This window comes from Stegostoma tigrinum, chromosome 17 (assembly GCF_030684315.1).
Source record: "Stegostoma tigrinum isolate sSteTig4 chromosome 17, sSteTig4.hap1, whole genome shotgun sequence".
Taxonomy (NCBI): domain Eukaryota; kingdom Metazoa; phylum Chordata; class Chondrichthyes; order Orectolobiformes; family Stegostomatidae; genus Stegostoma; species Stegostoma tigrinum.
Window position 1 is genome coordinate 11446037 of NC_081370.1, and position 14262 is coordinate 11460298.

Genomic DNA, 14262 nt, shown 5'->3' on the forward strand with positions numbered 1-14262 from the left:
TAAATGTGAGGTACAGGTGTTGCATTTTGGTGAGGCAAACCGGGGCAGCACTTATGCAGTGAATGGTAGGACCCTGGCAAGTGTTGCCAAATAAAGAGACCTAGGGGTGTGGGTGCATAATTCCTTGAAAGTGGGAAGATGGGAAGGTGAAGAAGGCATTTGGCATACTTGCCATCACTGGTCATAACATTGTGTATGGGAGTTGACTGTCACGTTACAGTTGTACAGGACATTGAGCCACTTCTGGAATACTGCATACAATGCCGGTCACCCTTAACAGGAAGGATCTTGTTAAACTTGAGAGTGTGTAAAAAAGACTTACAAAGAGGTTGCTGGGACTGGAGGATTTGAGCTACAGGGAGAGGCTGGAATATTTTCCTTGGCGCATTTAGGCTGAAGGGTGACCTTACACAGATTTATAAGATCGTGAGGGGCATGGATAGGGTGAAGTGCCAAGGTCTTTCTCCCCCGGTTGGGGTAAGTCCAAAGCTCGAGGATATAGGTTTAAGATGAGTGGGGAAAGATTGAAAACGTGCCTGAGGGGTAATTTGAATGAACTGCCAGTGGAAGTAGTGGAGGTGGGTACAATTTGAGCATTTAACAGGTATCTGGACAATATATGAATAGGAAGGGTTTAGAGGGATATGGGCCAAAGTCTGGCAAATGGGACTAGATCAGATCAGATGGGATGTTTGGTCGGTATGGATGAGTTGGACTGAAGGGTCTGTTTTGTGCTGTATGACTCTGTGACTATTTCTTAGTTACCATCAGTCCTGAAGAAGGAACACTGGACCCAAAACGTTAACTCTTTCTGTCCCCAGATGCTGCCAGAATCTGCTGTGTCTCCAGTAATTTCTGTTTGTGTTTTAGATTTGTAGCATCTGCAGTTTTGTTTTAATTTAGATGATAAATCAGCAACTGTTATTAAGAGTAACTAACTTTTATTGGTATTGTTTCATAAATCTTGTAAAGTTTGCTAACAGTGATAAAACCTTTTGGGAGGTGTAGGCTTCTACTAATTCATATTTTTATGATTAATTAATTAACACGCAGATGGCAAGACAAGTGATGGACTGCAGTTGAAGAATATGAGCTTCTGGATGCCCGTCTGATCCAGGGCAAATACATTGCTTGTGACTGCAGGAACATCAGCAAGTCACTGAAGTACAGACACTGCAGTACTTCGGGGAGGTGGAAATTACCTGGACTCTTTGCTCTGGAGGCAGTCACACCCCTTATGGTAAGATGTTCTGATTTTATCAGTGATCAGGGACAGGAGGTTGTGACTGCAAGTGAGCAGGCAAGGAAACCCAGAGGACAGGAGCCACAGCCTTGGCAATTGTCCAACAGGTTTGAGGTTTTCTCAGTTGGTTTGAATGACAGTGATGGCTGAAGGATGAATGAGCTAACTGACTGTGGCAGCACAGTACAGGAAACCATTCCAGATGTGGGGACAAGAAAAGTAAGTGGTGAAAATAGAGGATAGTATAATGAAGGAAATTGACACTGTTCGCAGCAGCAAAGGGTAAAAGTTCTTGTTTTCTGGCCATGGGATACCTGCAGCAAGCAGTCCCAGTAGTCATGGTGTACTTTGATACCGTGACATCCATTCATTTTGTTTCTTTATCTTTAAAAAAACTTCAAATATCTAATTTAAAGATGATAGCTTAAAACTGTATTGATCTAAATGTTGCATTGAGCCATTGCTACTATGTGAAAAGATTTGACTGACTCCGTGCAACTGTCCAGGTCGTCCAGAATCATCTAGCCCTGGCTGACACAGAAGTTGAATATATAGTGTCTCCTGTATATACCCATTGAACACAGTAGAATCAAGGAAAGGACAGTGCACGTCACCTGTATATTGCATTAGCTGCCATATACTGTTAAGTTTTTAAAAATTCAAGTCTGTTAATGATTGGGTATGTGGTGGGGAATGGTTAGGGGAGTGGAACACTGATCAAGCAAGTAAGCTGGTTGATAGGCCAGTTAATTGGGAGGTATGAGAGTGTTGTAATATGCTGGGCATTATGTCAGATCAAGGAAGGTGCTCAGCTCAGATGGATTGTAATCATGTGGATCAGGAAATGTAGTTGGGTTGACTACGGGCTGTTAATCCGGTTGGGACGTACCCATGTCAATTGGAGTAGGTGTTGTAGGTTGACAGAGAGGTGCCATTGTATTGGTGAGGCAGAGATGCTAACAATAGTAGATTGGTCCTGTGGGAGGGGTGGCAAATTGATGGGCTGTTTCAGTGTGGGTTGGTGAGGGGGAGTATTTGTATTGTTTGGGAGAGCTAGCTGGATTGTGAGGGTGCTGGTCATGGCCTTCTGTGGGGTTGGTAGCTTGTTTGTGAGAATATGTAAAATAGACAATGTAAAGTGAAGCACAAAGTCGGGGTCAGGCAGGTTAGTTTGCAGAGTATTATTGGTTTGGGATGACTGCTTATTAATCGTGTGCCACAAGCTATGTCAACACACTGAGGTGTTGCCTAAATTAATATGTGCCCTTGGGGAATATCAAAGGAGGGTGTTTTTAGGAGAAAATTGCTACTGCTTCCAAATATTTTTAGTGGCAGTGTGTGTCTGAATGAGTCATGGAATTGGATTTAATCTCTCAAACGGCTGCAGGATAGGGAAGGAATTTGTAGCAATATATATGATTTGTGAGTCACCGAAGTGTTCCAGATCACACTGAGAGAACATGCCCATATTTTGGAGTTTGCATGATTTTGTGTGAAGTGAGTCTAATGATGGTTTTGGGATGCATAAGATAAACTGTTTATCCTCTTTCTTGTGCAAAATAGCATCCGTTACAGCCAATGCTACAAAACCTCTGTTTAGAATCGTCTCTTCATAAAAAATTTATTTTGTACTTGACAGTTGATTATATTTAGCAGAATGCAAGAGCACAATGTTGGGAAAGACTTTGAGTACTGCCACCTTCTAGCAATAATGTCTTGTGAAGAAGACGCAAGTGGGGAGATCATTGTTGAAAATGTTGGCTGGATCGCTGGTCTAAACTCCAATAATTCTGAGTACAACCGAGCATAGTTATTATGTCCCTCAACTGTAATCTATAGCAGTTGACTGATGATATGATGACACTGGTTCAAATTTTAGCAACACAAGTTGGAGGATATAAATTCTTGAATAAAAAGCTAGTACAAGATCATCAATGATGATCATTAAACTATCAGATTGATGTAAAATCCAGCTGCAGTTTTATGGCCTAGCTGCTTGAATTCTTTTGGATTTTAGGAATTGAATCTTCAGCTAGAAGTGCTAAATGGATGAACCATCTCAACCACTGCCTGTGATCATTGGCATCATAAATTCCAATCTTCCACTAATTTGACTCACTCCATGTGACATCATGAAACTCTGAATATTTAAGAGTTTGGACTGAAGATGGCCATAATCCTTAATCAAACAGGTTCAGTAAGCTACAACAAAAGAAATTTCTGGAGAAACTCAGCAGAGCTGGCAGCATTTATGGAGTGAAAAACTTGAGTTAATGTGCCAAGCCTGTTGACCCTTCTTCAGAACTGATAGTATCTGGTAGTTGTTGGAAGTCATTTATCTCAGCCTCAGGACATCTCTGTGGGAGTGCCTCAAGGTAGTGTCTTAGGTCCAACCATCTTCAGCTCCTTCATCAATGCCATTCTCTCTGTCATAAGTTCAGAAGTGGAAATGTTTACCAATGATCACATACAATTTGGCACCATTCGTGACTCCCGAGATATAGAAATGGTCAACAGTCAAATGCAACAAGACCTGGACAATATCCAGGTTTGGGCTGAAAAATGGCAAGTAACAGTTGTGCCATACAAATACCAGGGAATGACCATCTCCATTAAGAAACAATCTAATCACCACCACCGTTTGACATTCAGTGGCATTGCCATCATCAAATTCTCCACTATCAACATCCTGGGGATTACCATTGAGCAGAATCTTAACTGGACTCACCGTATAAATATTAGCTGCAACAGCAAGTCAGAGACGAGGAATATTATGGTGAGTAACTCACCACCTGACTCCTTGGAACATGTTCACTGAACATGTATCTGCAAGGTACAAGTCAAGAGTGTGATGGAATACTCTCCACTTCCCTGGATGGACGATGCTCCAGCAGCACTCAAGAAGCTTGACACCACCCAGGACAAAGCAGACCACTCAGTTGGCACCACATTCATAAATGTCTACACCCTCCACCACTGACACTCAGTAGTAGCAGTGTACAATCTATAAGATGCCTTCAGAAATTTGCCAAACATACTTAGACTGTAGCTTCCAAATTCTTGCATTGGAGTTACATGGGAACACCACCCCCTGCAAGTTTCCCTCCAAGCCACCCACCATCCTGATTTAGCAATATATGGCTGTTCCTTTAGTGTTGCTGGGATGAAACCCTGGAATTTCCTCCACAAGGGCATTATGCATCCACACGCAGCACACGGACTGCAACTGCTCAAAAAGGCAGCTCACCACCACCTTCTCAAGGGTAACTTGTGACAACAATAAATGTTGGCCCTGCTAGTGACGTCCATGTATCACAGTAAATAAAAACAGCAGGTTTGCAGATTACCCACCAATTTTTGTACAATCTGGATAAGCACTTGGGCAATACAAACAAGGCAAAGGAAAATATCATGAACAGTGGGTTCTTAGGAAGCACTGAGGATCAGAGGGACCTTGGTGTGCACATGCAGTTGTTTCTTAAGGTAGTGGCACAGGTAGATAAAGTGGTTTAGAAAGCATATGGAATACTTGACTTTATTAGCCATGTCATTGTGTTTAACAGCAGGGAGGTTATGCTAGAACTGTATAAAACATTAGCTAGGCCACGGCTAAAATATTATGCGTAGCTCTGGAATCTACATTAAAGGAGAGATTGGATTACACAGGAGAGGGTGCCCAGGAGATTTACCAGGATGTTGCCTCGTTTCGAGAGTTTTAGTCATGGAGAGATTGGAGAGACTGAGCTTATTTTTCATGGAGTCTGAGAAAGGACAAGATTGAGATGTATAATTTTTCAGTACCATATATTGGTCAATAGAAAGAATTTTCTTCTTGGTGGAGGCATCAGTGACCAAGGGGTATAGATTTAAGGTAAGAGCAGGATGTTCAGAATGAATGAGGAAAAACCATATACCACACTCATCGAGTCTTCCTCTTCTTCAGGAAACTAGTTAAACATACTTTCGTCCTCTTGAAATCAAAACTGACACTTCCTAATCAACCCACCTTTTCCCATTTGATGACTGATTCTATCCTGAATAATCATTTCTAGAAGCTTTTCTACTACTGAAGTAAAACTGACTGGCCTGTAATTGCTGGGCTTATCCTCAACTTTTCTTGAACAAGACTGTAATGTTTGCAACTTTCCAGCCTTCTGAGTTGAGGAAAGACTGAAAGATTGCTTTTCTCCTGCAATTTCCACTCTCACTTCAGTTAGAAAACTTCAAATATTTCTGAGCCAGCCCTGGTGCCTTGTCAACTTAAAATATTCAACATTTCTTCCTTTTCAGTTTTGAACTATTCTAGAGACAAGAGTTCTGTTTCACCATAGCCAAGGTAGAGTAAAAACAGTAAGTGAAAACAGCTGCAAAGTATTTATATAATACCTAGTCGTGCCTGCTGCCTTCATGGGCAAAAGCCCTTTCTGATGCCTAATCAGTCCTACAATTTTTACTACTTTTACACATATGCCTATAGAAGACTTCTTTTGTTAACTGCTGGTGTTTCCCATTTTTCCTCTTTGCTTCTCATTTGCTTTTTCACCTCCCTTCTGCACTTCTGGTTTTTCTCTTGGTTGTCCCCTATGTTTTATTTCTGACTCTTGTCACAACTGCACTTCTTTATCTTACTCTCTATTTTCTTTGTCATACAGGGAGGTCTGGATTTGTTTGTCTTACCTTAACTATTTGAGCTAATGTATCTCAACTATTCTGAACCATCTCCTGTTCGAATGCAGCCCATTCAGTTAGAGATTTTCCTGCCAACTTATGGTTCCAGTCGATTTTGTGCAGCTCCTATCTTCTCCTCTATCCATCTTTGGTCCGCCTCCCCCTCTCTCCTATTTATTTCAGAATCCTCTCCCCATCCCCCTTTTCTGATGAAGGGTCTAGGCCTGAAACGTCAGCTTTTGTGCTCCTAAGATGCTGCTTGCCCTGCTGTGTTCATCCAGCTCCACACTTTGTTATCTCAGCTACATTGAAGTCAGCTTTCCACTAGATGAATTCCTAACTTTAGGTTGATGTTTGCCATTCTCCACTATCAACCTGAGCCCTCTGATTCAGTTATCACTGTTTCCTAAATGTCCCCCACTAACATTTAATCCACGTAGCATACCTCATTTTGAAGAATCAGCTTTAACAATGCATCCTTTCTTGTTGGACTTGAGGCATGCTGCTGTAGGTGTATTAATTTCAGACACTACTAGATGGGTTTTCTAAACACCATTTTGATTACCATTGTACAGTCAGAAACATCTGCTTTGTCGCTATCTGGAAAGAAAGGCTCACACTTTAATTCAGCCTTTCATTAGATGAAGGATATTAGCCCCATAGAAGTTTCTCTTTCCCTTTATTTGGCCCACTGACACATTGTGCAACTTAATTTCTTTCCTATCATCAGTACTGTAGGTTACACGAGTTCTTGTGTTCAAATGTATATTTAGTTTCAGTACCTTGAGTTAAGTAGGGGGTTAGGTTGTCCCTGCTAGATGTGAAGTGTATATCCACATTGAGGAGGGACAGGAATATGCTTAGCTGTGCTGCTGTTCATTAAACTAACATGCTAACATTCATTTGAGAGAGAGCATATTTATGATACTGAGGGCAATCGTTAAACTTAGGAATGAAATAGTGCAAAATGTGGGGTGTTAGTGGATTCCTTGCTTGTGGAATTCTAGAGGGAGTTCCGTTTGTATCTACATTTGTATTGGCTTTAAAGGTGATACAAAAAGCAAGTGTGTACCATCTTGCATTAGTCATTTTATCCTCCATGGGATGTGGGCATTGCTGTCAAGACCACAATTTGTTGCCCTTCAACAGAGTAGCTTGCCCAGCCATTTCAGAGGGCACTTAAGAATCAAATATAGTGCTGTGGATCTGGAGTTAGATGTCAGCTTGACAAGTAACAATGGCAAATCTCCTTCTATAAAGATCATTAATGAACCAGATGAGCATTTAAAACAAATGAGAGAGTTTCATTGTCAACATCACGGAGATTAGCTTTATTTCCCCCAACTATACATTGAATTTAATTTCCAGCAGCTGTCAGGGTGGGATGTGAACCCATGTTCCCAGAAAATCATTCCTTGGATGCAGTGACATTCCCATGACATGACTGTCTCCCTGGCTTGTTTTACTGGAGTAATATGAAGGAGTAGTCGGCAATAGATTGCCACCCAAAGACACAGTGAATGAATGTGATGATTAGTTGAAATACATCATGAATATGTACCTGTGTTGTACATTGAACATAGTTTGTTAACTCTTATACAAGAAATAAAAGCTGGAGTAGGCTATTTGACACATTAAACGTCCTCCTCCATTCAATAAGATCATAGCTGATCTATCTTCCCACGTTATCCCCAACTAATATGCTTAGCTGTGCTGCTGTTCATTAAACTAACATGCTAACATTCATTTGAGAGAGAGCATATTTATATGGAAGCATGCCACCTTCTTAATTTTAAGAGTCTAAAGATGTGCACCTCGGTGATCCTGGATTTAATCACAGTGATGCCTAATACTCTGAATGGCAGATACCATTATGTCTTTTTTTTTAGCTACAGTTACAGATCAAGGCAGGGGTCATGGAACCTTTTTGGAAAGCCATGTCTGCCCAAATGAGCAGTAATTCTGTCCAGGAAATGGCTTGCATTTAAGTAAATTCAAGGTGTGAAGAAACTTATTTGCTCTGTTCCTTTTGAAAACTGTCACCTCCCTTCTACCTTCCCTTCTACCTTTTAGATGACCGTTTCTCTGTTTATTTTGCAGTTGGTCCACCTCAGCCTGTGATAAGGATGGTGGGACAGAAGCGACTGTGGAAGCTCCTTGTTATCTTGAGTACTTGCAGTTTGTTTCTGCCTCTGGCCAGTGCAGATATCCACAGAGCCAATGCCAAGAAGCTGGCACGGAAGGCAGCAGCTGCACAGGCTGCCATCGGCAGCAATAGATGGTGCCCTGAAAACGCGTTGGAGTTCCGCTCGTGGTCAGAACTATTCACTGGAGAGCGTGTTGATGCCTGGATTTGCTCTTTGATTGGCTCAGTAATGGTTGGACTCAGCGGTATCTTTCCTCTCCTTGTCATCCCGGTCGAAGCTGGGGCCACATTAAAATCAAAAGGTAAATTCATAGATTTCTGTCCACTGATGCTGCCAGACCTCCTGAGCTTTTCTAACAATTTCTGTTTTTGTTAAATTCATATACAGTTTGGTGATGTAGAATGAAATATAGCTGACTTCTGACTATTCTGTCCAGCCTGTAAAAAATGTAGTTGTGATAAAAGCAAAATGATGCTGATCCTGCCAATCTGAAAAAAAGACAGAAAGTGCTCAAAATATTGTTCTCGCTATGACACAAATAGTATGTTGATAATCAAGCCCCACTGCTCCATGAGTTGCAATATTAGGATAGAGATTTGATTTCAGTCAACAAAAATAATTCCCTTTGCAACTGCTAACCAGGATTAGAGACACTTGCATGAAGGCTGCTTTAATGAACTCAAAATACTCAATTTATTTGAAAACAAAACTCATCCCTGAAGAAAAAGTAGCAAAATTGGTCAACATCTAAGAAATAATCAGAATTTGAAGTATCTCCTTTTTTAATTCTGGAACAGACACAATCACACAAACAAAGTCAACAGTGGCTCTGCAGAGATGAGCGAAAGAAGCACCCTTATTTGCCAATGACCTGAGAGAGAGAGAGAATACAATTTGATGAATTTTCAAATCCAGTATTTTCTCAGACTGTTCAGACGCTCCTGTTATGACACGCCTCTCTGCAGTTGGGACTTGAACCCAGGCTTTCTGGCTTAGAGGTAGGACAGTACCATGGCACTAAAGCCTTCTATCTACCAGATTTTTTTTATATATGTCCAGAGATTTTGCACATCATAGGCTTCTTTTTCACCACCAAATTCTCTGTGTGATATTTTTCCTTTTTCCTCCACCACGAAATCGCCCGTGTCTCTGAATCAATTACCAGTTTACATGCAAAACCCGTCAGGGACAATGCACTGATACTAAAAGTGAAGGCCGGTAGGGTGAGAAGCAGGAGACTAAAGCAAAATAGAATTGGTGGGGAAATAAGGCATTCTACTTCGCTTTTTTTTTTCTATACAACCTGCTCAAGGAATGTAATGACATACCTTTAGACCAGGTGAGACTTGAAACAGCAATAATGAAATTGTCTGATTGGTTCTTTGTGTGCCCCTGACTTAGACTTTCTATCCTGTTTATCATGATCACGTGCATATGGCCCCTTTTAAATGTGGCGCCTCTATTCATCCATCTGTTCTTCTGGTTTGTGCTTGTTGTTCTTTATTGAAGTAACCTCTTAGTCTCTCTTCTAACTATGGTTACATGGCACTTTCATATCTTAACTAAATTCCTGTTGGTACAGCTTCCAGATCCAGGATTGTTAGATCACTGTGATAATATTTGCTCAAGAAATTACATTGGATTTCTTTACAATTGTTGTAAACAATTTTTACGTCATTTTTAAGCATTCTCAATGCCAATTAGATATTCACAAGCATTTTAAAGAAAGGCCAGTTTTCCATACTTAACCATTTTTGGGTAAAAGGTCATTACAAATTGGAACAGACTATATAAACTCTTATAATCTATCCCCTTTGCGTGATAAGAACACCCCAAGACATTGCTTCTCTAAGATATTAAGTGTGAGTGATTTTAGCCTTCTTGATAACTAGGATGGTTTAAACTAGTATTAGTCCTGTGACCATCCTCTGCACCCTTTCAAAGCCTTAATATGTCATCATGAGAAGGGCAAAGCTTAACACATTATTTCAACAAGGCCTAGACATACATAAAATGATTTGCTTAGTCTTTTATTTAATGACTTTGATTATCAGTTAGTGTCTTATAAATAGAATCCTATTTGCTCCAGCAGTTTTATGATGGCATTGTTCTGGGACCTTTAGAGATGCTCAGAGCATTTTCTCTATTGACTAGGGGATACCATTGTATTGAACATCAATCCTGTATAATATACTTTTCCAGATTGCCATCATTTATTGGTTGTGAGGTCACTTCCCTAATACATCACAATCTGTCCGAAGCAGTTGAGTATCAACTGTAGTCTTAACGCTTGCACGTATCTTCATATCATTAACAATTTTACAGAACCCCACACCCTCAGGTACATCTATATCAATAGCAAGACTAAAGAATGATTGTCCCAACCGTGAATGATGCTGCTACTGACCAGTCTCCAGACAGATACGAATCTGTCCATAATTGCAGTCTGCCCCTTTGCTTTCAGGCAGTTCTTAATCCAGGTCACTATATTGCCAGTAATAGCAGAGACACTAATTTTATTGAGCAGCCTCATGCCCTTTACTTTGCCAAAAGCTTTTTGGAAGTTGACAACAGGCAAAATCTACTGGACAAACTCTACTTTGCTAAACAGCTTGTATTTGTGAGATATCCCTAGAAGTTAAAATGATAACTAGAGAGTGTTCTGAAAAGATGGATGTAATTGGAAATTCTGGCTCTGAAATTATTAGATATCTGAGAAATTACCCTGACTGGCAGTTGATTGGAAGGTGGGATTCGAATAAGTGGAAAACCATGAACTAGGATATGTTCTTAGTTACAGTGGAAGTGAGATTTACCTTAAAAAAAAATTAGTATCAGTGAAACTCGGCTGGGGAGAATGAAGCTTGTTTTTATCTTGGAACCTTGGCATCACCACCAGCAGTAACTGAGTCTCCCCAGTACCACAGTTGAAAGCGGTACCCCCACAGGGAAATCCGTTGTCAACGTACCTGACCGTGCCCTTCAACCAGACAAAATTGAAGTTCTCAACTGAGGGCTCATTTCTGCCCAACTACCAAAATGGACCCCATTGGCCTCTCAGCAAACACAGGAATTCATCAGGCAAGTGTGCTCTGGAATTTTTCCCACAAGCCCCAAGATGCCAGCAGTGAGTCCAACTAGACCACCAACGAAACAGAACAGACAGCAGAGAGGTCCACGGTACAACGATCAAAGAAGAATGTCACTTCCAGAAGGCTGCTGCGCTAGGCTCGACATTTATGCTCACGCCGTTAGAAGATGCGTTAATGCCAGATTCATCAACCACACTACAAGATAGTGCAGAACTTTACCCATGCACAATTCAACATCATCCATGCTCTCAAGACCAACATTGTTTGCTGGTTTGATGACAAAGGAGGAGTCATTGTTATACAAAATGGACGGACTACTGCAAAGAAGTATACCAACAACTGAACAACCAGGAACACTACAGACAACTAACTGCTGATGCACCCAAAGAACGTACCCTTCAACTAAACAGGCCAATCAAGACTTCTGATCCAGTCCATTAGAGTATCCTATGCACTCTCATCCCACGTACTTCTCACATAGGAGACTTCTACTGCCTTCCGAAGATACACAAAGCCAACACACCTGGATGACCCATCGTATCAGGCAGTGGGGAACTGTGTGAGAACCTCTCTGACTGTGTTGAGGGTATCTTGAAACTCATTGTACAAGGAATCTCCAGCTTCTGTTGTGACACTGCAGATTTCTTATAGAAACTCAGCACCCATAGGCCATTCAAACTAAGAACATGCCGCATCACAGTGGACGTTTCGGCAGCCTACACCAGCATCCCCCGTGACGATACCATTGCTGCAACAGCCTGAGTACTCAATACCAATAGCTGCCAATTTCCAGACGCCAATATACAACTTGTGCTTCAATCTTAAGTATCAGTCTTCACCTTTGACAACCAGTTCTTTCAGATGCATGGAACAACATGGGAGCCAAATTTTCATCCAGTATGCCAACATTTTCTTGCACAAGTTTGAGCAAGGTTTCTTTGCTACACAGCACCTCCAACCAATGCCATACACCAGATACATCAATGACATTTCCTTCCTTTGGACTCACAATGAGAAATCACTGAAACAACTGCATAGCGATATCAACAAGTTTCATCCCACCATCAGACTTACTTTGGACTACTGTTCAGGATCAGTCTCATTCTTGGACATGTGCATCTCCATCAAGAAGGACACGTCAGTGCCTCACTCTACTTCAAGCCACAGATAACCTCCCAATGCTCCACTTCTCTCGCTCCCACCCTAAACATATTAAAGAAGCCATCCCCTACAGACAAGCCCTGTGCATACACAGGACCTGCTCAAAAGAGGAGGAAAGCGATGGACATCTGGAGATTTTGAAAGATACCCTCCTAAGAGTGGGATATGATGCTCAACTCATCAGTTGTCAGTTCCGACATGCCACAACAAAAAAACCGCATCGACCTCCTCAGAAAACGTGCACAGGATGCGACCAAGAGAGTATGCTTTGTTGCCCAGGACTTCCCAGAGCGGAGAAACATGTTCTACATAGAACATAGAACAGTACAGCACAGAACAGGCCCTTCAGCCCACAATGTTGTGCCGACCATTGATCCTCATGTATGCACCCTCAAATTTCTGTGACCATATACATGTCCAGCAGTCTCTTAAATGACCCCAATGACCTTGCTTCCACAACTGCTGCTGGCAACGCATTCCATGCTCTCACAACTCTCTGCGTAAAGAACCCGCCTCTGACATCCCCTCTATACTTTCCACCAACCAGCTTAAAACTATGACCCCTCGTGCTAGCCATTTCTGCCCTGGGAAATAGTCTCTGGCTATCAACTCTATCTATGCCTCTCATTATCTTGTATACCTCAATTAGGTCCCCTCTCCTCCTCCTTTTCTCCAATGAAAAGAGACCGTGCTCAGTCAACCTCTCTTCATAAGATAAGCCCTCCAGTCCAGGCAGCATCCTGGTAAACCTCCTCTGAACCCTCTCCAAAGCATCCACATCTTTCCTATAATAGGGCGCCCAGAACTGGACGCAGTATTCCAAGTGCGGTCTAACCAAAGTTTTATAGAGCTGCAACAAGATCTCACGACTCTTAAACTCAATCTCCCTGTTAATGAAAGCCAAAACACCATATGCTTTGTTAACAACCCTGTCCACTTGGGTGGCCATTTTAAGGGATCTATGTATCTGCACACCAAGATCCCTCTGTTCCTCCACGCTGCCAAGAATCCTATCCTTAATCCTGTACTCTGCTTTCAAATTCGACCTTCCAAAATGCATCACCTCGCATTTATCCAGGTTGAACTCCATCTGCCACCTCTCAGCCCATCTCTGCATCCTGTCAATGTCCCGCTGCAGCCTACAACAGCCCTCTACACTGTCAACGACACCTCCGACCTTTGTGTCGTCTGCAAACTTGCTGACCCATCCTTCAATTCCCTCGTCCAAGTCATTAATAAAGCTTTGCAGCTTTCAACATGTCATCGATAACAATGAGCATCTCAGCGAGATCTTCCCTACGTTTTGACTTCTCACCTTCAAACAACTGCCAAATCTTAAACAAACCACGGTTTGCAGCATACTGCCCAGTCTTCAGGACAACATCGACTACAATACCACGCAGCCCTGCCATGGCAACCTCTGCAAGACATGTCAGATCATCAATATGGATATTACCATCACACGTGGGAACACTACCCACTGTGTACAACAAGATAGTCATGTGACTTGACCAATGTTGTCCATCTCATTTACTGCAGGGAAAGATGTCCCCATACATGGTATATTGGCTTGACATGCAGACACTACGACAACAGATGAAATGGACACCACACAACATTCACTAGACAGGAATGTTCCCTCACTGTTGGGGAACACTTCAGCAGTCAAGGATATTCAATCTCTGATCTTCAGGAAAGCAGCCTCCCAGGCAGACTCTGATATATACAACAATGCAGAATCACTGAGCAGAGACTGATAGCCAAGTTCTGTAGCTGTGAAGATGGCCTCAACCGTGATTTTTGGGTTCTTGTTGTACTACAGGTAACCCCACGGTACTGTTCTGTATCTGTAAAATCTTCCTTGCAGTCCTGTTCTAACAGGATCGCCTTGATAAATTATTGTGATCTCTTTACCTGAATTAGTTTGACCTACTCAATACATACTCTCTCA

General features: G+C 41.9%; 1 protein-coding gene across 2 annotated transcripts in view; it reads left to right on the forward strand.

The window, feature by feature from the left end:
• Positions 1–14262, forward strand: part of slc39a13 (solute carrier family 39 member 13) — a 71744-nt gene that overhangs the window by 8627 nt on the left and 48855 nt on the right. For both annotated transcript variants that reach the window (XM_059651936.1, XM_059651937.1), the window contains exons 2-3: positions 1054–1240; positions 8012–8359. In XM_059651936.1, the coding sequence (XP_059507919.1) occupies positions 8038–8359 (322 nt within the window). In that variant the 5' untranslated portion in view covers positions 1054–1240; positions 8012–8037. The remainder of the gene's footprint in view (positions 1–1053; positions 1241–8011; positions 8360–14262) is intronic.